This window comes from Ochotona curzoniae, unplaced genomic scaffold (genome assembly GCF_017591425.1).
Source record: "Ochotona curzoniae isolate NIBS_2020 unplaced genomic scaffold, NIBS_Ocur_1.0 contig_908, whole genome shotgun sequence".
In the NCBI taxonomy this organism is placed as follows: domain Eukaryota; kingdom Metazoa; phylum Chordata; class Mammalia; order Lagomorpha; family Ochotonidae; genus Ochotona; species Ochotona curzoniae.
The window spans coordinates 184,747-210,957 of NW_024466607.1; the positions used below are offsets into that span (position 1 = coordinate 184,747).

General features: G+C 45.3%; 1 protein-coding gene across 1 annotated transcript in view; it reads left to right on the forward strand.

The window, feature by feature from the left end:
- CHL1 (cell adhesion molecule L1 like) overlaps positions 1 to 26,211 on the forward strand; it is a 104,717-nt gene that overhangs the window by 59,984 nt on the left and 18,522 nt on the right. The window contains exons 6-16 of the mRNA XM_040994878.1: positions 2,015 to 2,202; positions 8,017 to 8,139; positions 9,404 to 9,574; positions 10,193 to 10,240; positions 11,864 to 11,984; positions 13,622 to 13,806; positions 17,830 to 17,961; positions 19,826 to 19,966; positions 20,583 to 20,694; positions 21,821 to 21,987; positions 23,715 to 23,880. Of these exons, the coding sequence (XP_040850812.1) occupies positions 2,015 to 2,202; positions 8,017 to 8,139; positions 9,404 to 9,574; positions 10,193 to 10,240; positions 11,864 to 11,984; positions 13,622 to 13,806; positions 17,830 to 17,961; positions 19,826 to 19,966; positions 20,583 to 20,694; positions 21,821 to 21,987; positions 23,715 to 23,880 (1,554 nt within the window). The remainder of the gene's footprint in view (positions 1 to 2,014; positions 2,203 to 8,016; positions 8,140 to 9,403; positions 9,575 to 10,192; positions 10,241 to 11,863; positions 11,985 to 13,621; positions 13,807 to 17,829; positions 17,962 to 19,825; positions 19,967 to 20,582; positions 20,695 to 21,820; positions 21,988 to 23,714; positions 23,881 to 26,211) is intronic.

The window sequence follows — 26,211 nt, forward strand, 5'->3', positions numbered from 1 at the left end:
ATCCACAGCTCACTCGAGAAATGCCTGCAGTGTCAGGGCTGGGAGGTTGGGAGATGGCATAACTCAATCCAGGCATCCCACATGGAAGATGGTGTTGTGGTCACCTGCCACTCATGGTGCCCTTTAGTAGACAGGACATGAATTCATGTCCTCTGCTCTGCAGGCATCCCATCTGCCATTTAAGCAAAAGTGTCCAATGTCTGACCCTCTGTGGACATGCTTAATTCTCACAGAAATGTTTGTTTGTGACTAAGATGTACCCTAGTAATGAAATAATTATTACATGTGATGATCAAAAACTTACTGATTATTTTTTTGCCAAAGAATCTTCTGTATTTTAGGAGGAAGAAGGATGTGTAAGTGTGTTACTAGAGACTGGGCAGGAAATGTGTTAGGGGTGAGGGAAGGAAGTGTGAGTGTGTTAGGAGTGAGGGGAGATGTGAATGTGTTCAGGGTGGGGAAGGACGTGTGAGTGTGTTAAGGGTGAAGGAAGAAAGTGTGAGTATGTTCGGGGTGGGGAAGGACGTGTGAGTATGTTCGGGGTGAGGGAGATGTGTGAGTGTGTTAGGGTGAGGGGGATGTGTGAGTGTGTTAGGGGTGAGGAAGAGAAGTATGAGGGTGTTAAGGGTTAGGAGGATGTGTGATATTTTGATAAATATTTATTAATGATTCATTAACATGCTAAATTACCATTTTAATATTTGTCCAAATAGAATATGTTCAATCAGTGTAGGTAAATGTCAGTAGAATTACAGTAGAATGAAGAATTAGACCAATCAGCTAGTATCCCGGTACACATGCTAATGTGAATATGAATTAATGGAATTATGTCAAAGATGATGCCAAATCACCAGCAGTTGATGTTGAAGGTGACTGTCCTGGTGAGAGCCCAGGTCCTGTTTAGGGTTAGGGTTAGTACATGAAAGCATGCTACACACGTGTATGGCCACACCACACACAGACAAACTCCCAGTGGCAACACATGTCCCATGAAGGCTTATGACGAAACACACACACACACACACACCAGAAGTGTAAGGTTGTTGATCACAGTATTATTCACAGCATGAAAAGTATTGACATGGTGAAGCAATCACAATAGCGATCATACTACAGCATGCAATGTGCTGTCTCTGGTTGTATCATAGTCACTGAAAATATGTGTCAAATATGCCACAAACAAGCCTGCGCATAAAGGTAGGACATATGATCAGTGGATATTGTGGGGTGACGCAGTTTTGGGTTTTGAGTGGGAGCTTCATGTTGTGCACACGTGTTCACATAGTGTCCGTAAGCATAGATGTGCACACACATTGATGATGCAAACATACCACATATGTGCACACATCACACGCAGTGATACACACATATTACACAGTGCTGTGCAGATGCACGGCCGGCATGTGCACATAAATGCATTACACACACATACACACACAACACATTTGTGGTCACTTGCTCCATTTGCTGGTTTCCACATATAACCTTGTGTGTAGTAAATTTGTCTACATGTGTACATTTGTGAGGCTGTACATGTTCTTCGTGGAACAGGTACTATGATGAACACTTTTGAATTTGTTGTTCCAGTGATTGGCAAAGTCAGTTCTGCTGCTACTCCCCCAAAGCAGAGAAGCTGAGCTCGGGAGGCTGAGGAGCAGGGTGCTGGGGCACAGGGTGCGGGGGTTGGGTGGCACCTCTAGGGTTTTTGGCCATGGTGCCTCTTCTAAAGCCAGGATGCATGGTCTACCTTTTCAACTAAAAATATTAAACTCTTAAACACTAGTAAATAATTCTGCATTATCCTTCTGATAGCAAGAAAATTTAAATAACTTGTTTTATATGTCTTAAAAGATGTATTGAATTCCCAAGAGACCTTGAGCTATATTCTGCTATGTATATTTGTACTGGAAAATGTCTTGGTTTTGTGATTTTTGTGTTTATTCATAAGTGTTCAAAATCAGAAAGAAATATGTTACAACTGTCAGAATTATCAAGGTTCCTTTTTACGTTGCAGATTTCATTGGACTAAGGATGACAAGCCCTTTAATCTCTCCGATCCTCGCATAATCCCATCCAACAACTCAGGGACGTTCAGGATCCCCAACGAGGGCTCAGTATCCCACTTCCAAGGGAAATATCGCTGCTTTGCTTCTAACACGCTGGGAGTCGCTATGTCAGAGGAAATAGAGTTTATTGTTCCAAGTAAGTGTCAGACAGAGATTTCAGTTGATAGCTGTTTCAGTGGATTATCACAGAGTTAGAGTGGGCACTAATGAAATAAGACATTATTAACTTGCTTAGCATATGTACAGGTCTTACATTTGTTTATAAATAAGGGAAATCCTGTCCCATGTCTTGCTGCTTCATCGGGATTACCCTAGAAAGCAACACACTTTTGCCACGGTTCAGATGGTAGTTTGTTGTGACTGATGAGAATCAGGGTTAGGCATTACCAGCTGATCTGCCCAGAAAACACCATGGTCATTCCAGAATGTCATCTTAGTGATGCGGTTTACTGTGGGTCTGGCATTTGCTTGGTGGCTGAGCAGGTGATAATGTTGTCCCTGTAGTGTGTTACAGAAATTGGTCACCTTGGAGAAAGCCTATACTCAGCCAATCCTTGCTCCCAGCAAGAAGTTCCCTTTACTCTAAATATTCTGGCAGATGTTGCAAAGCAAGTTGCATACGTCCACCGACCTCTACAGCATGAGTTACAGCTTAGCTAGAAGATGATTTGGACAATGTGTTGATGACCCTGAGGGCTGAAGTCACATTGAAGCTATAGTTAACCTACAGCCTACGCTGGTGTGGGATCCTCTTTTAATTAACAAGACAAAACAAAACAAAAACAAAAACAAAATCCAAAAAGTAAAAAGATAAACACAAATTCCGAAGAAAATTATAATTGACAGCTAATAGTTAAAATATTATGTATTTATTAATGATTTTATAGATTCAGAAAATTTCCAAATGACAAGTGACAAAATATGTAAACTTAGATCTTAGTCTGAAATGACCAATAGAAATGTGAAAATATACTTGACAGCATTGGTAATCAGAAAGAAAATTGGTGGACAACAGCTACTCCTGCATCGTTGGGAAATACTACAACCTCTGGGCCTGAGGATGCTAGTGGCAGTAGCCCTGAGTGTTGTTCCAGTGTGGAGATGGGCCTGGCTTGATGGTCATCCATGAGCACCTGGATCCCTGCCTAGGGAAGGTGTCCTCACCTGTGTCCCAGCCCTCCATGCCCAACAGGTACATGTGTACCAAGTGCACCAACCAACCGGTGGAAGTTTTGTTTCACTGAAACTGTACTGGAGAAAACCCACAGTGCACACAGATGGAATGGGAAAAGGAGGGCAGAGTGAATAAATGAGAGAGTAGAACAGATAAAAGAACTAGTATGGGCATACAGAAAAGGCCGCTGGACTGTGGAGAGACCCTTAGCAGTAGGTCAAGCAATGAAGGGAAAGCTTTGAGAAACACATTCACATGAATCGATTTATGTAAATTAAAAATATATGAAAAGAAATAGCTTGTTGATGAAGGGTAACTTGATGTGGCAAAGTTATGATGCAAGGCAAGAAAGTGATTATACAATACCAAAGAAAGGCAGTCGAGGGGCTGGGCTAGACCCTGACAAAGAAAATAAGAAAATAAGTGGTAACACTCTTCTCATGAAACAATGGGGAATGAAGATATTTTAGTAGAATTTCTTTATTTTCTCGCATTATTTACATCGATTTCATAAGCAATCATATGTTGCATAATCTTAATGAGTGATTCCTTTGAAGTAGCAGTGTGATATGTGACCCTGAAGTTGTGAGGCACAGAGTTGTGTGTGCTCACATGACTCTGCCTTGGGGGTTGAGTTTGGGAGGACATTCAGTGGTGGGTGTCCGTGAGCTCTGGGTCAGAAATCGTGGTTGAGAATGTGGAGCTGTCTTGTCTACTTAGCTGGCCTCCACATCTGCAGATTTCCAACTGCATGTTCAATCAAATGATGAGGGAAAATATCCAGAGAAAATTCTGCATCTGCTGAACATGTGCAGACTAACTTTCCAGTCATCATTCCCTGAACAGGGCAAACAGCTGTGGCAAGACATTTGCTTTCTGTTGAACATTTAAATAACCTAGGCATATTCAAGGTATGTTAGAGCATTTCACAGGCTCTATGCAAACACCATACCAGTTAATACAAGAGACTTGCATTATAGATTTTGGTATCCATGGGGGCCATGAAACCAATTCCCCTCAGACATGGAGGGGCGACTTATGTATGCGTGTTTATGTGTGCAGTCAATTCAGTTAGGTGTGACTGGAAATTTAAAATGAGATGGAGACAGAGAGATTAAACTATTTGGCAGACAGCAAAGCACCAGGGGCATCCCTAACCTGAAATCCAGTGGTTGCTATGGAAACTCACAGAAAAAGGCAGTAGCTAAGCCTATTGCAAGAGAAGAAATGGTGCAGTTCAGCCTATGTTTCTGTGATTAGAAGATTTCTGAAAATATTGTCTCGTTGTCCAAGCAGACCAGGCAGAGGCATGCAAAAATAATTCTGACCAAAGTAAACCAGCCTGGCAGGGAAGGGAAGAGGTAGGGGTTGTGCCCTGGAGTGGGCAACTACTGCTCTCCAGCTGTTTGGGGAGACAGCCCTATTTCCAGGCTCTCCTGAGAGGACTTTACCATCTGACAGCTCCTTCCCCTCTTTGAGGTTATGAACCAGAGACCAAAGCTTCCCACAATCTTCTACAATTTATGCTTCTTGAAGCTGTGTAGAATTTACTCTACTTTTACGTTGATGGGAATTTTGCTATTTGAATTTTAGAATTTATATATCTTAGTATGCTGTTGCTACTCTCAACAAAAGAAATCTTTATGCACAATATTTAGTTTCCTATTTTCAAAAACATTGTGGTTAAATTCCTAGGAAAAGACTGGAAGGTAAATAAACACTGACCAAACAGTATGTACAATTTTCAAACACGTGAAAAACCACATAAGTACTTGGGTTTTCCTTGGCGGTCTATGCGCAGTCAGTCTGAATTTTCCAACACATCTTTAGGAAATTCCCTCATGTGACAGATTGTTTCTAGAAATTTGGGAGGTAACTGTGAGAAGCACAATGTTGCCCTCAAAAACACTCTGTGGGTCTAGGGGTGTCTAGGAGGGGTGGATCCTTATCTTTTTGCCGCCCATACCCAATGGCAGTAGAGGTGAAATGACCATATAATTAATTCTACCATATTATTTAGCAATACCCACCCTCAAAGTACAGTTCAGCTTTCTCCTTCTCCACTTCGCATTCTTAGTCCTTCAAAAACTACTGATTTTTCTGTTCTCTGATCTTAAAAGTAATTTTTTGTTTATGAGATAAAAAGGGAGAGAGACAGATACATAGACTTTCCTGCCACTAGTCCATTCCTGCAGTGACTGAGACTAAGCCAGAACTGAAGCCTGAGCTGAGAACGCCAGCCTGGGCTCCCAGGTGGATGGCATCTACCAAGCACATTAAAGCAGCATGCAGTGCACTCCGAAGCCCTAAAGGCCAGACTGGGAGTCCCAGAGAGAGGAAAGCTCCTGGGCCTCACATGATTGGTCCTGGTATAGCACAAAGGAAATCATTCAGGAAACAGATCACAGGTTCCAAACAGAGACAGGCCATTTCCTCCCATCTGCCCTCCCCGCCTTGTTGGTGAAATTTCCATTCTAGTATTTGAAGAACCAGATGCTGCAGCAGCAGATGTCTTTGAAGCCCTCCTCACTTTATACCCTTTATTGTGATCATGTGTAGCTCAGAGTCAAACTGTTGGAATGGCAGCTAGCATGAACTTAGAGCTTCTTCAGTTGATGGGCACTGCTTCCATCAGCTCAAGTGAAATACTATATTTACATTTGATGCAAATCAACAAGTTAGATGTCGTTACCTTTCCATTTTATGAGCAAGTTCAAGATCATAGAAACCAAGTCAGGCCACGGCCTCAGGCAGCTGATTCAGGGTTTTGTGTATAGATTGGCTACCCTAAGATCACTCTGGTGACAAACCTCTGTAGGTGAACTGCAAGGAGTTCCTTTTCTAGTTGGAAGAATCTTTGTAGTGGCAAATGGGAATTGTAGAGGTAGAAGACACAAAGAAACGTAATGCTGTTCCTCAGTGCTGGAGGAAGTCAGCTGCATACCACGTGCCTAGGTAGTATGTAGGGTGCCAATGTCATTCTCATTCAAGTGGTCTCTGAGCACGAGTTATGTTAGGCTACATGGCCCTGATGCATGTTGTTGATTCTTTCACTGTGCAAACGTGATGGAATGTTACAGCTTAGGTTTGTGGTATTCCTGCTGTTAACAAGCTTCCATTTCAGTGCGGCTCGGGGGTTCTCCTCTGGCACGGTGGGGTCCTCTTGTGGACATGACTACATGCTACTTTCATTTTTCACCCATTTCCTTCTTTTGCTTGCCTTTGCATCTGAACACAAAGAGATTCAACACTGCCCATCAACACTGTGACTTTTGTGCTTCAGTTGTGCAGATAGCACCAGGCAAATGGTTAGAGTCTGGTGCTGTAAGTATAGTGCTTTGTAAGTTGCTATGCATTATTGGATACAGTGTACAGCGCTTCTGTTAAATGACTTGCATCATATTTGCTTCTGTCACAACCAAGCCATTAGCAGGCAGGAATGTGAGGCTTCATCTCCCGGATGGTTCTTTACACAATGAAGGTGACAGACATGCCACCTGTCTTTGCATGGGAATTTCATGCAAACTATAATTCCAAGTTGATTGCCACTCCAAATGTTCCCAGAGTTTTCAGTTGAGCTCTGGTGGCAATTGGGCCAGGAGAGCTGGAAGAACAGTCACCGCCTTGGGGTTCAAGAAGAGAGCTGGCCTTGTGAAGGCCCTGTGGCATACACACAGTCCTGCAGGCCACACCTCCTCTGGCCTTTGGGTTTAGACAACAGCTGACATATGGTAATTAGTCAGTCATGGATGAGAGGAATGCCAACAACTTCCTCCAATGGCTGAGTCTTAAGTTGGGGGCTGGAGATCAGGGCATATGCAGAAAATACACCATGCTTTTCAAGGAGAAACTGCCCAGCGAACAAATGTGTCTTCAGGCTCCAAATAGCAGTAGTGATCTGCTGTGAGTTGCAACTCTGAAGTGGCGCATTGCTAAACAATTCCCTGTGGTCAGGACAGGCAGTCGGGGCCCCTCTGGCTTTCTCTTCCACTAGTCTATGAAACTCTTATCAGGAACAAATCCTGATGAAGTTCAAAGCCACCAATTCAGACAGAATGTACTGTGAATAGTGCTAGAAGTAGAGATACTTTTATAAAATGTTGTAACTGGTGTTGCATCAAACATTCTGCACAATCTTTAGTTCCATGGTGAGGCATTCCCCTTAGGAAGTGGACCGCAGGATGGGAGCAGTGGGCTAATGGTTGATTCTCCTTCCCTGTACCAGTTGTACTCCATTTAGAATTTCATTCACTTGAAAGACCTCCAATGTGGAGAGTGCTGCTCGCAATTAGAGTGGGCATATTTTGCTTTTCATTGCATTCTGCCATTTTCCCTGTTTTTAAAAATTTATTTAGTGTGGTTAATGCTCTGAATGGAATATTTGCCAGTCACATGCAAGGCATTCTCAGTAAAACGGGAAATAGAGTATGTAACTTCCTAATTTAAAATCCAACGTTTGGAGAAAAAAAGATTTCTGATTGGAACTGAAATGATTGAATTTTAAGACTCAGGTTTACACCGATCAGAGGAGCAAGTATTAGCACATTCTTGCATTATTATTGCTGAGGGAAATATTTCTTGTCTAGGGGTTCAAATGCAGGTTATCTTTGAAGCTGAAAAGAACGCACAGATGTTTAACAGAACTTACCTCTGCAGGCAGATGTGAAAATTAGACTTTGGATGGTAGAATTTTCAATTTTAAGATGAAGAATGTTTTAAGATATGACATTAAGAGTAAATTTTAAAATGATATATGAAAATGGCTTTTTATGCTAGGTGTTCCCAAATTCCCGAAAGAAAAAATTGAACCTCTGGAAGTGGAGGAGGGGGACCCGATAGTCCTGCCATGCAACCCCCCCAAAGGCCTTCCACCTTTGCACATTTACTGGATGAATATTGGTGAGTAACATCTTGCCTGCCATTGAGAGGTACTTTGACTCAGTAAAGCCAGAGATAAAATATTGACATAGTCATTCTTCAGTGTCGGCTGGGGTTCTGTCTGCCTCATCCCCAGGATACCGAACCCACAGATGCTCGAGTCGTTTATGCTAGGTGTGTCAGGTATCCTCATGGAAGCGCTAATCATATTAACCTTCTTTGTAACACCTAGCATATGAGAACGTGCATGGCTATTGCACTGCACTATTCATGTCAGCATCATCCTGTGCAAGCACAGAGATTTGCTTGTTTGAGTCTTGTTTTCCTTTGTTGGAAGGGGCAGAGTCTGTGGCAACTGTATCAGGTCATGTGTGTGGAATCAAACAGCTTTTAGAGACTAGATTTTCAAAGCGAGAGCCTCTCATAAGTTCTAGACATGCCCTAATGAGTGCATGTAGCAACACTGGAAATGAGCAAAGCTGCTGTGTGTTGTGTATCCTGCTTGGACAGAGGGGAGTTGCTGATGAAAGCATTTTTGTCTCTCACCACCTCCTGGCGTTTGGGTTGTGGCTCACCTATGTATGTGTTGCCAGCTCAATGTTTTAAAGGTAGTAAAGTTCTTCTTTTGAGCATAAGAACCACCAAACACAATTTGGTCTTCGTTGTCTAAAAAGTGTTGCTGACTTCCAGCTTGACATTCATTCCAGCCTCATGTAAAGCCTGCTTCTGCTAGAAGCCCTTTGCTCTGGGAGTGTTCCCTCACCAGGCCTGAGAAAACAGATGGGACTCATGTAGCTCACAGAATAGTGCCAGCGAGGCTCTCTCAGCTGCCACAAGTTTCAGGCTCCAGGCCACCTAGAATCCATCAGCCTTTCCCCAGGACAAAGGGTTGAGCAACACAGACCCAGTATTTAGGTCCTTCGTTTATAGAGATAAGACTTGAAAACAATAAAGTGATCCTGGGGCTTATCAGTGCCAGCTGGATTTCAGGTAAGCCTGTGCAGCCCTGTGAGCCAAGCTGGCGACAGAGATGGCAAGGGGGTGCAGGCTGCTTCTCCCCTCCGCAGTCTCTGATGAGCAGTGAAGAGTATGCTCTGGGACTTTGCTGCTGTTGTTTCTGTTTCTCTTTTTTTCTCACTCATTGTTCTTTTAGTAAGAACAAACCTGATAGGAACAGGATGAGCACAAGAAACATCTCCAATAAAACGAAAGAATATTAGAGAGAGGGGAGTGATAAGGTACAAGGAGGGAGAGCATTGCTTCCATGACAAATACTTCTTTGCAGAACTGGAACACATTGAACAGGATGAGAGAGTGTACATGAGCCAGAAGGGAGACCTATACTTCGCCAACGTGGAGGAGAAAGACAGCCGGAACGACTACTGCTGCTTTGCTGCATTTCCCAGGCTGAGAACCATCGTGCAGAAAATGCCAATGAAACTGACAGTCAACAGCTGTAAGTGTGCACCCCGCCCACCACTGTTCATGCTGCATGCAGGTACACCTGCCCTTTTGTGCTGCTGCAGCCATTTAAACTTTGAGTTGTTCAGGGCCACCCTACACATCGAATGGTGTCTGTGATGCAGCTCCATGGTGGCGCTACCTCTTGCAGATGGTCAGTCTTAGGACAGGGTGCAGTGGTTCCTCTGTGTCTGAAGGACCTGGTCCTTTTAGTGGGTTGGATAATCAATGTAATTTTAGGGCTTTCTATCAAGTCTTGACCATTAATTCACAAGATCTTGCAAAAACCAAGAAACTTCCACAAATTGTCTAAGTTGTTTTAATACCCATCCAGCAATGCTAATGAGAAAGTTACTGAAGGGAAGAACGTGGCCTCAGTGGCTGGGCGGGAGTGCTGGTGGTGTGTTGTTGGGAGTTGGTGTTACCATTTCACTGCTTGGAATGTGGTCCACTGTGTGCACTTGGTACCAAGGCTTCACCAGAATGTCCAAATGGCTGAGACCTGTTCTGGTGAAGCATGGCTCTACTTTGTTTGAAGTGTGACTTTCCATTCTGTACCAGAATTAGCATCTACCATCATGTTTGTGGTTTTTTTCTTCCATTTTTATTTCAGTAAAGCATGCTAATGACTCAAGTTTATCCACAGAAATTGGCTTGCAGGGTAAGTTGGATGTGTATGGCATGTGGATCTTTATTTTGTCACTCTAAGTAACTCATTGTCATCTCAGAATGTGAGTTTTTCCTTTAGTTCTGTCACAAGTTTACTAATACTCCTGTTAGAGAAAAATCCCTTAGCCTAATAGAGGGCTCTACTGTCCCACTTTCCTCTTGAATGTATGCAAAGGGTGTGTTCTTTATGAGTACATGATTAAGAATATCTAGTGATATATCTATATGCAGTGTAATTCACACACACACATATATATGAGAGAGAGGTATAGAAGTGCGTGTAAATGATATAGGTGTGGAGGTGGATGTAAGTGTTGATGTTGGAGTAGAAATAGGTATTCAATGAAGTCTTTGTTTTGGGTCTTCCAAGGTGTCTTATGGAGTGATAGTTCTACATAAAGGAAGAAAAAAAAACAAGATGGAGAAGTGTCAACAGAAATAGATAGGACTGAGTTTCAAAAGTTGAATGAATGTTTTTGTTGCAAGATTTCTTGGAATATTTAACATGAGGCTATAAATTGTGACACTGAGAAATTGACAGCTCTCAAACTCATTGTCTGTGGAACATTTTAACTTTGTTCCATAAAGAATCATCACTTTTGTGCGTGGAAATGCCCGCGTAAACCTGAAACACATAGTTTTCTGAGAGTGCATGAATGTTCTTAATGCTCCAGGGAACAGTGGCCCCAGTAGGTTCTCTTTCATTGCCGGGGCAGCAGAGGCCTCCTCAGGAAGTGCCTTTAGCTGTGAAGCGGCTTGCTTCATTGCTATTGTCACTGTGGCTTGAGAGCTGTGACTCAAACCTGCCTGTTACTATGTCTTCACAGTGCACACAGCCACCACACACAGCATGTGCTTAGTAACCAAGGAAGCTCGTACACGGGGTGGAATGTTAGCTACTGATTGTCTTTCTGCATCCTGTCAAACATGTTGCCGTTGGATGAGAAAAGCTCTTTGTGTTAGCTTTTGGAAATGAAGCAAAACTTTTCAGTGGGTTTGCCATGGTATTTGAGGAATATTAAGAAAACAGGGGACAGGAAGCAACAGTCTGAGGGGGTGCGGGTGACCACGTTCCCAGGGGAGTGTCTCCACCAAGGCTGTGGCTATGAGGCTGTTGCCTGAAAGGCCAGACAGATCACAAGTGGTCAGTCAGTGTCCAGCTCAGCCACCTTGGTCAGGTTTTCTGGGTACAGGGCTTGGGAAGCTGGCATTTCAACAGGAAACTGATTAAAGTACACAGACGCATCAAGTCATTGGGAAACAGCCATGAGAAAAGGATGACCAAAGTGCAGCATATAAAATCATAGCCTGTTCATTAACTCCAGGGCTTCGCCAAGGAGTTTATTGCAAATGCTGTCTGAACTTCTGAACTTCCGAAAAGAAGGGATGAATCAAAGCCATCGTGAACCATAGTGCTGCCCTTAGCTGATGCACTGGAGACAGCCTCACTTACCAGCCAGGGGAGGGATGAGTGTCTGCAAAAGGAAATGCGTCAAAATGTGCATGCCTTCTTCTGTAATCCTGCACCCCACACACAGACGCATGTTTTAAGGGGGGTGGAGGGCTCCAGAATTCTTAACTCGCTTTGAAAAAGTCTGTCTTTTCTCTTTTGTAGCAAACTCAATCAAGCAGAGAAAGCCCCGGCTGCTGCTTCCCCCTGCAGAAGGGGGCAGCAAGTCTCTCATCATTGTCCTCAAGGGGGACACCCTACTGCTGGAGTGCTTCGCTGAAGGCCTGTGAGTAGCCTGATGCCCACACACACTTCGTCCACCCTTTGCTGCCCACAGTAAGATGACCAAGAATGCACTTGCAGACTATTATTTTATTTTATTATTATTTCTGTTGTAATGTTTAACTGCTATGCTACTGTATTTCTGGAGGAAATAACCCATGCTCCATGCTGCAGATGTCAGACTGTGACTGAGGTTCACCAGTAGTTACAACTGTCAGTTTGTGGTCTTGTGAGTGGAGCACACAGGATGCCTTCGTGTTGAGACCATGTGATCCGTCGATGTAAGGGCTTAGCAGCCACGGCCGTTTTTTCTCTCTGTCCCTCTCCTGCTTACTGCATACCAGCTCTGATTCCTTATCAGTTCCTGAGGAGCCCTATTTGTATTTTCACTGTCATGCTTTGAACACAAGTGAGGCCAGCCTGGAATTTGAGTTTCAGCATGGTGGCTCAGTGAGCTGATCATCTACCTTGCAGTGCTGCCATCTCACATAGACTCTGGTTCATGTCTCAGCTGCTCCACTTCCCATTCAGCTTCCTGCTTGTGGCCTGGGAAAGCAGTAGAGGATGGCCCAAAGCCTTGGTACCCTGCACCCATGTGGGAGACCAGGAGGAAGCTTCTGGCTCCCTGCTTTGATTGGCTCAGCTTCAGCTGTTGTGGCCATTTGGGGGCAGCCTTTTAAATGTTTAGCCATAGACAGGCCTGTTCTCAGTTCTAGACTCTGGAGCCTGGTGCTTTCTTGCCATTGGGAAGGGCCTGGGATAATGTAGTTAATCTCAGCATCCTGTATACTCACTTGAACCATTGTGTGTAGACTGAGGATGCTGGGAATTGAAATTGGAAAGCCCTGTTTATGTGTAATTCACCATATATTGTGAAGGTCTGGTTTCCATTAGAATATGAAGAGATGGAGCTGATTGGAACAGTTTTATGATACCATTCTATGTAGATTCTTCAATCAACAGTGTCTTGATGTGCTGAGACTTGGCCTCAGACCAGGAGGTTTGGTACTTGTGTTATTTCAGAGCAACGACTGACTGATTAGTTTAAATCATGACAATAGCCACCTCTCCTGCTGGCCATGTTTATACATGTTTAAAACAGTAATAGTTGAATCTACTGGTTGTATATCTTTAAGGTGGTAAAAGTTGAACCCATTCTGGGATGACTCTTGGCTAGGTGGACCTTTCAGTAATTTCTTTTTATTTTCCACAAATGCCACCATTTACCTCTTGTATTGGAAATCACACCAATCTTGTTTCAGATGGTAGAATTGCTCTCATATGCTCATTAGTAGCCATGAAACCTTGTTAAAATCAGGTGGAAGGATTGGTACTGTGGTTTTAAACATTGTTCACGGTGTGTTTCACACTTACCAATCATCGTGTGGTGCATCTGTGGCTCCAGTTACTCGGTGCTCACCCAGCTACTCCTCGGCAGTGCTGTCAGGAGACTGGCTTTCATAATATGGGGGACAGAGGTGCCTGAGGCAGAGCCATCCGAGAGCTTGCTGTGAAGGAGACTTACTGGGCCCAGAAATGGTAGAGTGGGCATCCGTTCACTGGGCAGTCTGGTAAGAGTGTGTGTGTGTGCTGAGGGCTTTCCTGTATTTTATGTTCCTTTATTATTTTTTTTTTTCACAGTCCAACTCCACAGATTGAATGGAACAAAATGGGTGGTGATTTACCCAAGGGGAGAGAAACTAAAGAAAACTACGGCAAGACCTTGAAGATAGATAATGTCTCCTTTCGGGACAAAGGAAATTACCGCTGCACAGCCAGCAACTCCTTAGGGGAAGCCACTCATGACTTTCATGTGGTGGTGGAAGGTGCGTTTCCCTTGTTAAGTTCTCTTTTTTATTTTCATCTAAATGAGAACCAATATGAGGTGAAGTGTGACTGTCCAAGCACTTCCAGCTTTCTGTTAAGTCGTGTTCCACACTCAGTGACCAGCTCAGCCTCCATCCAGTCCAGCTTCTAGCTGAGTCATGACACACACCCATCTTCTCCTCTTGCAAGCCCAGACACACCCGAGAAAAGAACGGATCTGGTTAGAGATCATGCGGAGGCATCTGTGACTTGTTCTGTTAAACACCCTAGCCTCCTCTATCATGATGGGAGAGACTACCTGCAGTGCAGTGCACTTGTCATATGCACCAGAGCAGAATCCTGAAGGGAAAGTGCCCAGGCTCCATAGCTGTGAACCACACTTGTGAAAATAATCGTAACCATACTGACCATGTCTGTCTTTTTCCTTGTCATTTCCTTAAACAATGCAATGTAACAACCCTTCATATTGTATTATCTCAGTTATCGTAAGGCATATAGACAGTGTAAAGCCTAGGGCAGGATTGTGTGTGTTCTCTGTGAAAACTACACCATTTAGAAAAAGGGTTTGAGTGCCTGCAGAGTTTTGTATCCACACGGGTCCTGGCAGCTACTCCCTTTTGGTACCAAGGAAGACCATGTTCAGACAGGTCTGGAAGAAAGTGCTTGCTGTGTACCTTGTCCCTGTCCTGTACAAGGGAGAGTTGGCTCTGTCTTATCCCTTTCCTAAATGGGCTTTCCCCTGTGTTTTGGGTTTTGATGATGTTCACCATGTTATCACGGGGAGAGAAAGACAGAGACTATGTGCTGTGAGTGTTATTTCCCATAAAACTGTTCAAAAACACACGATATTCATTTTCTATGCAAATCCAAGCTTCCCGGCCAACTGAAGTCTGACTGTTGTTTGTTGTGTTGATGGAGACACGCAGACAACGATGATGTTTTAAAAGGAGCAGCCATAACATTCAAATGCTGATTCCGAGGCTTGGGCAGCACTGAGGGTCCTGTGTGCTTGGACATTCGGTCAGTGCCACATCACACTGGGACCCTTGCTGTGGTTTCAATGACCATTGATCAAGTTAATTGGAAGATGGCCATATTTGTACTTATTAGTGCAGTACAGGCTTTAATGACTGTAGGAAGAATCTCTTCCAAGTTGACATTTAGTGATGGCGCTCCAGGGCTCTGTCGATATTCCACTGAGGTTCACTTCTTAAAGCTTTGATTTGCTCAAGAAACATCTATGCAATGATGTGTTGTCTTAATTGATGGGAAAATGAGTCAGTCACAAATTCCACACACAGTAAATGTTGAGAATTGATTTAGTCATGCCCTCTCAGAGTAACCTCTTCACAATATGATTTAATGATATAAGGTAGGAAGAAAAGAAAATTAGAAACTGGAATTTCATTTACTTTGGTTCAAATAAAGGTAAGACCTACCTAGAAGTCCAGTATTATGCATTAGCGTCAACACTTGTCAGCAGTGATACATCCCTTGGACATGAAGACACACAGGGAGGAAGCATTTAAACAATTTGTTTTACCTATTTTTAGGCATTGTTCCGTGCTTTTTTCTAGTGTGGCAATGTCTGTACCCCTCATGCCTCCTGCACATACCCACGAGCCAGACACGACTAACTCTTAGTTGCTCCTGATCCAAGATGCTGACTGTTAGAGATTTTTCCAGATGGCTGCCGCACGCTATGCTAACTGAATATTTTAACAATCTGGCCATGGGTTTCTTGATTGTGAGAACGAAGCTTTAAAAAGAATTGCAAGAGTAGCAAAAAAAAAAATAAATAAAATAAAAAATGCAAAATTACTTATGCAGTTTAAAATCTTGACTGTTGGGATTCCAAAGATATATGCTTTCTAAATACAATGTTTTCTTGATTCACAAAACAGCGATTAACTTTATTGAGATTTACGTTGTTGTATGAGGAACCGATGTGCTGTAAGCATTTCTTTTGGCATGTGCTGTGTAGGGCTGATTGTGTCTAAGAGGTCGTCTTTTTCTAAGTTGTAAAATCAATTGATGTGCTCTGCTCCCTCATTGTTTGATCAGTTCACTTTCACTCGATCTTTCTGCCTGCCTGTAATCCTGAACTCTCTTTTTTGTCTCTTACTAAGAAAATCAAATTAGAACAACGATAAGCCATATGGGGGAAGTGCAATGCTTTTGTGCACTTTGAAAACCCAGTGCCTTTTGAAAACATGCTTTGTGCTTACGTTGAAGCATAGACTGTATTGTATTCTGTATCAGATGTTTCTTCCTACGAACACATTCCAATTCTATGAATTATTAATTTAAGCTACAACATCCTAAATATGAAATCAAGCTAAATGTAAATCATGTAACAATATGCATAGCCAACAGTAGCGAGGACGTCTTGCGTTGGCACAAGCGTACCCCAGGTATCCGTGGTAACGCTGCTTGCACATTCGGTAAATGGAGGTAGCTGCTTTCCAAACCCAGAAATCAGAATGTGACTTAGATTTAGACTTTAGCTGATTACCCAAAAGTGAATTCACACCTGCAATTTGCATGTTACTACCTCTTGGCTCATTTAAGGCTTTTCAATTTTAATAAATGTGGCAATCTATTTGTGATTTTGTATCTATAATCTGGATGTTTTGGCTTTGATGGTTTAAAACGTTATTATGAATTCAATTGCAATCCAACAAATTAATCTTCAGAAAATTCTGATTCTGAAAATAAATAGGTTCCTATCTGTGATGAAGTCTGTTGACTTCTTGGTGTGTGGACATTTCATAGGGTTAATGCAATCTGCAGGATGAGAAAAGAAGAAGAGATCCTGCATTATTCCTCACCCCTGCATGATCCTTCTGAGATCAGGGGCCATGCTTTCTACTGCACAGAGTGTTTCCCTTAATTTATACACATTGGGTTTTATTGTGTGTGTGTGTGTGTGTGTGTGTGTGTGTGTGTGTGTGTGTGTGTGTGTGTGTAAAAGATACCCAAAAGGAGCAAATAACATTGAAAATGCCTCTGAAAGTGATTCCCAGTTTATCACCTTGAAACCTGCATTTTAATTAAAAGTTCCCAGATTGTATTATAAGCACAGACATCAATGGATCTTGGAATTTAATGGTTAAGTCCATGCCAAGTAGAGTGCTTTCGAAAGCTTTTAAGCTTACTCTTGCTGGGACTTGAATTTGCTAAAATTATTTATGCACTTTCATTTTCCCTAACAAATTTTTGAATGCTTTCCTTTCACACAATCCACCTCCCCCATATTTGTGCCAACAAAAATTATGTGCAGGGAGTGGTTCATGTTATGCATGTGTCTTTGACGATTTTACCCCTCCATGTCTTGGGAGACAGAACCAGAACTGTTACCTGCACGGTCGACTGGTGACTCCCTGCTGACTCCAGGGACAACACATGACAAGGATGTGCAGGCTGGGAAAATGACCTGTCTGTGCTGAGCCCCACAGGTGACAGGGACGTGTCCACTCTGTGCTGAGCCCCACCCAGGTGACAGGGACGTGTCCACTCTGTGCTGAGCCCCACAGGTGACAGGGACGTGTCCACTCTGTGCTGAGCCCCACCCAGGTGACAGGGACGTGTCCACTCTGTGCTGAGCCCCACAGGTGACAGGGACGTGTCCACTCTGTGCTGAGCCCCACCCAGGTGACAGGGATGTGTCCACTCTGTGCTGAGCCCCACAGGTGTCAGGGATGTGTCCATTCTGTTCCGAGCCACTCTCAGGGCAGCAGGGTGGAATGTTGGAGTGTCAGAACCTGGACAGGTAGTGTCACGAAATCCGTCTTCTCAAAGCTTGGGACTTGTTGCTGCTTGCATGTGCAGAGATGGAGATCAAGATAGATGGAGAAACGCTTAGGTACTGAGAAGTACCTAAATGTGGACAATGCTGCTTCTGTGAAGAGATGCCTCAGGCACCATACGCCATCTCCTCAGAGCCTGGCGCCAGCCCTGTTGCCAGTGTATGCCCCCTGCTGGGCCAGCATTTGGCCTCACAGCTCTGTGCTTCTTTGCAGAGCCTCCACGATGGACCAAGAAGCCACAGAGTGCGGTTTATAGCAGTGGCAGCAGCGGCATCCTGCTATGCGAAGCAGAGGGCGAGCCCCAGCCCAAGGTCGTGTGGAGAGTCAATGGTGGCCCCGTGGATGGTGAGTTACGTGGCTTCGAGTGAGGGTGTGGGCAGTGGCCAGGTGCTAGTCAAGACTGAGTTGTGGGGAGCTGGGGAATCCTGGAATCATTTCTTGGTTACATCTGAGAGTGATCGTGCCCATGTGGCTTCTCCCACAGGCCCCTGGGCTAGCTGCTGCCTCTGCCAGCTCTAGTCCCTTCTCATCTGCCCAAGGCCCAGCAGCCCCCAGTCTTCTCTTATTCCCTCCCTGCAGAGAGTCCAGGCCAAGTCTCGGGTCCAGCCTGGAGGGTTCTGAGGGCGTTGGACAGGCAGCAGGACTAGGTCTGTGCATTGACCACCCAGATGACCCTCATTTGAGGAGAGGAGGGCATGGGGGCACTGTTCAGGGTCGCTTTTGCTTACCCCACTCTCTACTGATCTACAGAGGTCAGTGTCTGCCCCTCTGCCAGCATCCCCAAAGGCTGCCCCGTGACCTGTGCTCTGGCTCAGGGTCTCCGGCTTTTGGTCATCGTCTGCTTTGGTTCTGACAGGGATTGGCTCTTACCTGCCCCTTGTTTAAAATTCTAATCCTGAGTTCTGCTCCTCTCTGCAGCTCCTGGGCCACAGCAGGGTTAGTACTGAGGAGCAGACAGATTGCCGCACTGTGGTCTTTGGGTCAGAACTCAATCCACAGAGATGGACATGCAGTCCAGTTTCTGCTGCTGGACATCGACTCCCCTTTAATCAGGGCTGGGGTGGCTTGAGGTGGATGGTCTGCTGCCTGGGACTTCTTCGGCACCATTGCATCTGAAGTCATGAATTGGCAAAATATTGATCTCTTATGAGTATCATCCTCACAGACATTTTTAAAAATAAAGTATTAATGATTTCACTATTTTTCCCCTTCCTAAATATGATGTTTGTCCTGAGATCAGTTTTAGCAGAATCCATGTTGCCAATAACAGCAGATCTTTTCAAACGATGTCTTTCTCAGTGTCTCAAACTAGATCTAGCTGAGGAATATTACAGTGAGTTAGTGTTAATTGGTTCTGGTGCACAAAAGTTCAGCTATCCAGGCATGGCTTTCCTGGTTTGCATTATCTGTGAACTTTCCAAGCTCCCATGTGTTCATCTTTCCTCTGCTCTTTTGCAGCATCACAGCAAGGACACAGGATGTAGAGTCAGCCATGTGGTCACACCTGGTATCAGCCCCGGAGGTGATACCAGGGCCCCCAGCTCTGGAACAACCAGGACTGTGCTGTCTAGGAGGCACTGGGCAACTCCTGTGGCTTCTCTTGGGGTTCTCTGGCCCCAATAAGTGCACCAGAAATGCCCAAAATGATGGTCACAGAAGCACACTTGGGTAGAAGAGCAGGTTCTATTGCCAAAATACGGAAACTGGTCTTTGCTTGCAGGGAGGGTTTCTGCTGTTGGGAAATGGACACAGAGCCAGGTACCAGTGAACATGCCAAGTGAAGTGCACAGTGCTCCTGAGGGATTCGGAGGGCTTGGAAGAAGGCAGCCTGTACTGGTGGCTTGCAAAGGTTGCAATTTTGTGCCCTTAGTATCTTTGCTGGCTGAAGTTGGCCTCTGAGTTCAGAAGAATGAGCAAGAGTGGCTTGACAGTGGATTTGAGTGTCAAAGAGGGCATTATTGAGTGTGGGAGGAGAGAGCAGTGAGCTGTGAATCAATGTGTCTTTTGTAACTCGAAAGAAGATTAACACTGCAAGAGCCTGCAAAGAAAAATCCATAGTTGATGCTATGAAAAGGAGTTGTCTTCAATGAATGATGATTTTTCTTCCTAAACTGTTATTAAAATATAAATACTGTGTGACACTTTTAATAAATGGTGCATAAATACTTTATGTCCTGTACTTAATCAAATCAGTATTCTTTAATCACAGGCCATCCTTTTGCTGGCGATGTTATCTTACCCAGGGAAATCAGCTTCACCAATTTGCATCCAAATCACACTGCTGTGTACCAGTGTGAGGCCTCCAATGTACACGGGACCATCTTAGCCAATGCCAACATCGATGTTGTTGGTAAGTGTGCCCTCTAGCAGGTGGCAGCTGGACCATCCTGAAGCAGTTGGCGCAGTCACAGCCCAAACAGTTGATGAATCTTGGCATGTGAAAAGTGGGGGACAAGAGCACCTTACACCTTGCATCTGGGTGTGCCTGTGCTGAACTTGGAGCTTTTCTATTGTAAGTGTTCAGGCAGAAAATTCTGGTTGATAGGACTGGGATATAGGAAAACACAATTTGCATGTCTTTCTTTTCTTTAAAAAAATATTTATTGTTTATTGCGAAATCAGATATACAGAGAGGAGGAGAGACAGAGAGGAAGATCTTCCATCTGATGATTTACTCCCCAAGCCGCTGCAACAGCCAGAGCTGAGCCGATCTGAAGTCAGGAGCCAGGAACCTCTTCTGGGTGTCCCACATGGGTTCAGGGTCCCAAGGCTTTGGACTGTCCTCGGCTGGTTTCCCAGGCCACAAGCAGGGAGCTGGATGGGAAGTAGGGCCGCGAGGATTAGAACTGATGTCCATATGGGATTCTGGTGCGTCTAAGGTGAGGACTTTAGCCACCAGGCTACTGTGCTGGGCCCCGCGCATGTTTCTTACATGAAAGTTTAGAACTAATTTCTGCTGTTTTTAGATGTCCGTCCATTGATAAAGACTGAAGACGAAGAACATTACGCTGCAGTGGTTGGGTACAGTGCCTTCCTGCACTGTGAGTTCTTCGCTTCGCCCGAGGCTGTGGTGTCCTGGTAAGCTGGCTGTTTGCTGTTGAGGATGTCATGGTAGACTTTGCCTTGCTCTCTTGCCCTTCACTGGACAGACCATCAGGAGTCCACATGGTCACCTGAACTCAGTGCCTCAGAGGTAGGGAGACACTCCTGACTCCCTGTCTCTCCTCAACTCCAGTTCTCACCTGGTAGTGCATTCATGGAGGAAAGCAGAGACTTGCAAGGTGCCATGGCACAGCTAAAGGTGGCGTTGGCTGTCCCTTGGAAATGTCTGAGGTCATGTATATGTGATCTCACTGTTGCTGTTTGGGTATTGTCTGGCTACCTCTGTAACGCTGATCTTTACTGTGATTTCTGCGTGTTAATTAGGATCACAAGTCCAGACATTTGGATTTACCTTACTGGAAAGCCTGGTCTGCCCTACAATAACCTTGACATCACTCTTGCAGAGGCCACCCAGGTGCAGAGCTGGATCCCATCCATACTTATACTATTGTTGTTTGCACATTGCCTCCTTTCCACATTCTTTCTGAATTTTAAATTTTAGAATGGGGTCTATTTTTATTCCAGCCTCTCTGTAAATCTGCACCTCCAATAATCTCACTCTCAGCCCACTCCTGCCCTGAGGGATTTTGTGTGGACACAGCCCCCCACAATGCTGCTAGCTCTGGCAGTCACTGGGAGACACACAAAGTCAATCAGACCAGCAGATACCTGGGAAATGGATAGGGGTTGGGAAAGTACCCAGGGCTTGAGAGGGGGCTGCGTTGGGGTTGCAGGGTCCCCCAGCTTCTACCATTTCTGAATGATCACCCAGGGCAGTAGGTGGCTGGGAAGTTCATTGTCCGATGGCTTCTGGCAGAACCCTGGAGCAGTGCTCAGCTAAAGCTGGTACTCAGGAAGCCAGAGAGCATGTATTAAGTTCTGATGCAGATGGGTGATGGCTGTGAGAGGGGGCTCAGCTCTGTGGGCACAATCTACGTGGGCAGATGAGACTCATAGCCACACTGGAAGAACATGAACCCCTGGGCAGCATTGTGTGAGGTCTTCTAGGCTCCTGGGAAGCCATCAGCCCAAGGATTAGAGGACCTCTTCCTATGTGCTGCAGGAACCCCTCACTTGCACCCCTACTTTCCTGTGTCCACAGGCAGAAGGTGGAAGAAGCCAGCCCCCTAGAGGGTGGGCGGTATTATGTACACACAAATGGCACGTTGGAGATCCATGATGCCGTCGAAGACGACGCCGGGGCCTATTCCTGTTGGGTGGAAAATGCTGTAGGAAAGACTGCAGTCACAGCCACTTTGGATATCAGAAGTATTTCTATTTCATTTTCACATTGGCTTCTATGTAATGTCATTTTACTAAACAAAAATACGCAATTTCAGTTTGAATCCCTGTTAAGTTTCTTTAGATTATTCTGAACTCCTAAGCTTTGTTTCATCTGAAAGACCACAGCAGGCAGGAGATGGGGCATCCACAGCTGTACACAGAGCTAAGAGGGAGCTGTATGTCCATGTGGTGGCTTTTAAAACATTCACAAATTCCTTGCCTGGGTGCATTTCTGTAACTGCATTTCATTTCAGTAGCCAATTGGATGTTATCCATAATGGAATCTGAGATAAAAATTTCAAAAATTCATAAAAGCTCAGTTGCATAAAGACCAGGCATAGCAGATCTGTGCTGGTTTTGTTGTTTTTTAAAAGTTGCTTTTTAAAATAGGTTATTTTGTGTATTTTTCTTACTTGAAGAATAGGGTGACAGAGAAGGCTAGAGTTGGGCCAGGCTGAAACCTGGACCTCCGTTTTGGTGTCCCTTGTGGGTAGGAATGACCCGAGTACTTGGACGATCTCCTGCTGCCTCCCAGGGTGCTTACATTGCAAGCAGAGGAGCTGGTAGTGGAACCAGACACCACTATATGGGAGGCTGGCTTAACGTGCTGCACCACAGCTCCACCCATAGGTGGCTTTGTATTCTTTCTTCAGCATAGATCACTGCCAGTCTGTTGGGTTTCATTGATATTTTGACTTGGAAATCTCTGAGCAAATCCTTTCAGGAAGCCCCAGGAACAGAAGTGACCTGAGGTGGCTGTAGGGGCCACTTCACTTTCCAGAATCAACCACAACAGTTGTGAAGGTTGCGTCTGTTTTTATATTTTAAGCTGCAAACTGACATTAAAGCTGAGCAGTGCAGCCATGGTCAGAGTCATAAAGAAGGAAGCCTGGAATGACAATGAGACCCCAGTTCCTGATGTCCAGCATGGGACACAGGCCAGGGTGGACTGCCGGCCACAGGCAGGGAGGTGCCAATTCCATGAGCATCAGCACCACCAGTGTGTGCCATGTTTGTGAGGAATATATGGAATTCCCACTAGTGGAGGGCCAAGGGCAGGATTTCGGTGTATAAAGACCAAGCGTTGAGGATGGAGTCGAGTCAGAAGCTGAGCTGCAGGGATGAGAAGTGTAAGCTTGGTCTGCCCTGCAGTTAGGAAAACTCTCTCAGTTTTGCTTTGGCTTCATTCTCTATTCAGATGGGGATATTCATAGTTGAGGATCTGCTGTCATTATAAAGTTCACAATGGTTGTGAACTTCTTGGTGGAGTCCTGGTGAATAGAGTGTTCATTGAATGATCTCTGTTGTTTCAGAACAAATTTCTAACTGAAAATTTAGAATTAAGTGTGGGATTTTAAGAATCCCCTTAAAACTAATTCAGTGTATGGATTTCTCCAGCTTTCATGCTTTTGATACTGAAACTCCATCTTGGTGACATACTTAGTTTTTACTCAGTTCCTTGAAAACCACCTAGGCAGCGAACATGAGAGCCTGGCACTGGGACTGGGGGCCAGCGTGTGTGGCTTGGGCTCTGGTAGCTCATGCCACAAGAAATGTACCCTTTGGCACTGAGCTTCCCTGGGCATACATCTGACCCTATGGTGGGTTTCCTTCCTGAGTCCCCCTGTCCTGGTGACAAATAGTTCCTTCATGTAGGAGACCACTGTCTGATCCCAGCATTTATGGCGCTGAGTACTGTCTGTTGAAAATAGGTGCCACGAAGCTGAGCGTCTCCCCAAAGAATCCCCGAGTCCCCAGATCACACGTCCTGGAGCTTCACTGCGAGAGCAGCTGTGACTCCCGACTGAAGCCCAGCTTGAAGCTCTCCTGGGGCAAAGATGGCGAGGCCTTTGAGGTGAATGGTACAGAGGATGGAAGGTGGGTAATTCCTGATTCACGTCACAGGGTCTGCTGGATCTAACATCTCACAACTGAGAACATGCTGAAAGCATCTGCACTGGTTTTCAATGTACGCATGCATCCGCTGCTGCTCCTGCTGGTTCTCCATGCACCTGTGTCATGTGTCAACGTTTTGTGCAGAAATCACCCCAGATGCATGAAGCCAGCTCAGTCCATGGGTTGGAACATTTACAAAAGTCTTGGGAAGGCTGGGAACTTGGGCTTGGGGGCTACTAACTCTTCCTGTGAGTCCTAGAGCATGTGGCCTCAGTTTGGGCATCTGGAAATTGCCACAGTCCTCACGGCCTCCTCACATGTGACTAGCCCTGCCTAGGCTGCTCACACAGCCCAAGGACAATGCTGTCTGTTTCTCTTCACCTCCCAATCTCATGTGAGTCTGTCTCATTTGCTGACCCTGAGTCATGCTTGGGATTCTCTGCTCTGGCAAGCATATGATCTGTGTCCATCAGTGTTTGAGAGGATTGTGCTTGGGGCCCCCTGTCCACACCAGAGTCCAAGGGTGTCCAGTCCCTTAGCAAGAGTGGTGTCTGCAAAGAGTCTGTGCAGACATTCCCTGAGCTTGAAGGAATCTCCTGTATGTGACAGCTGTGTAGGCTGTTGTTACACTGTACTGGCAGGGAGTGATGGCTGAAGCCTACAGGTGCTGAGTGCACATGGCTTTTAGTTTTTGAGTATTTTTGGTCACCCATTGGTTGAATCCCTACATACGGATGCAGTGAATGTAAGATTCCTGACCTCTGTAGAAAATCTGGAGAATGCAGAAGGAATAGAAGCAGGCACTGAGGCCCCCAGGAGGGAAGGAGTACCTGTCCACATTGCTGCCAAGCAGAGATTAACACTGGACCAAATCTCCCTGCAGCTGGGTTCTGTGTCTCAGCCCAGAGCACAGACCTTGCTCCAGCACTCACTGGGCACAACACTCAGATGTGTTGCCCGATATCTGTGCCTCCTGTGGTGTCACGTGATGATGAAGTTGGAAAGATGCCTTCACTAGTCTGTTATTGTGAGTTAACAGACCCCACGCATTCAAATACCAACTGCAGGTCTGTTTCCATGTTGCGATCTGCTCCACGTGCATTCTCGGGTATGACACTCACTTCTGCCACTGGGTTGGCCTCTGGGGCATTTGTGTGCATATCCGTGTGCATGTTGTGCACTTGCATCTGGGTGTGTGGATGTGTGGGATAGGTGTGCACATGTGTGCATGTTCATGTGTGTGAAGGTGCGCTGTGCATATGTGTCTCTGAGGTACGTATACATGCAGCTTCTGCAGGTACTGGGGTGGAGTGCACTAAACAAATGACAGACCCTTTCCTCCACCTTTCCTTGGGGTGCAGAGACCCTGCCTCAAAAGGCACTTGGGAATGGGGAAAGCCAGGAGGGACTGCAACTGAATCCTGATGGCTGGCAGGACAGGCATGGGGCAGGGCTGAGATCACAGGGGGTCTGTTGAGCTTAGTGGGAGCAGTTCAGGTCAGGGGCTTCCATCTGTGGCTCCAGCAGGTGAACGGTGGGTGGGTGAGGGTCTGAACTAAGAATCAGGAATTTAGATAATTTCTCCAAGTAGAGGCAGGAGAGATGGGAGCTGAGGTATCAGAATATCATGGTACAGAACATGATTTGTGATAGGTGAGAAACAAAAGAATGGATTTGATGACTATTATTGATAACAGCCTTTGGGCAGGTGGCACCTGCCAGCCACTCTGTGCTTTACCTCGATAGCTGGTGTTACACCCAAGTCAGGTGAACCAGGAGCTTGCTTTGTCATAGGAGTTTGAGTAGTAATCAATGGAGCTGAGCCTTGAGCCCAGATCTCCAAGGATCCCAGTTTTGGCATCCTGCCCAGAGGAATGGAGCAGTGCCAGACAATGGAAACTGATGTGGAATGGCTGGCTGGCAGGGCGGTGCCCGTGAAGGTGTACAAGGGTCAGGGTGACTCCACTGACTTCTCAGGCGAAGGGACTGAGCAAGAACAAGACAAGGAACAGACTGGGAAGATCCTGTAGCAGGAGGCCCTTGACTATGAAGGTTGTGTGGCACAGGGGAGAGATGAGCGACTGTTGTTTCAGGCTGCTGGACTTCCTTCAGTGGCTGCATCCCAGTTGCATGTTCTGGTTTAGAACTTGTACTGATGCTATTGGCCTGGAATGTTCTGAGCTCCCCACATTCACCACAGTCACTTGACAAATCAGAGGCACCTGGGGTGCAGCTTAAGCCTGAGAAGGGCTTCACGCACGGGAGGGTCACTGCAAAGATGCGTTTGGGGCTTGTGCACGAATCTTGGTTAGA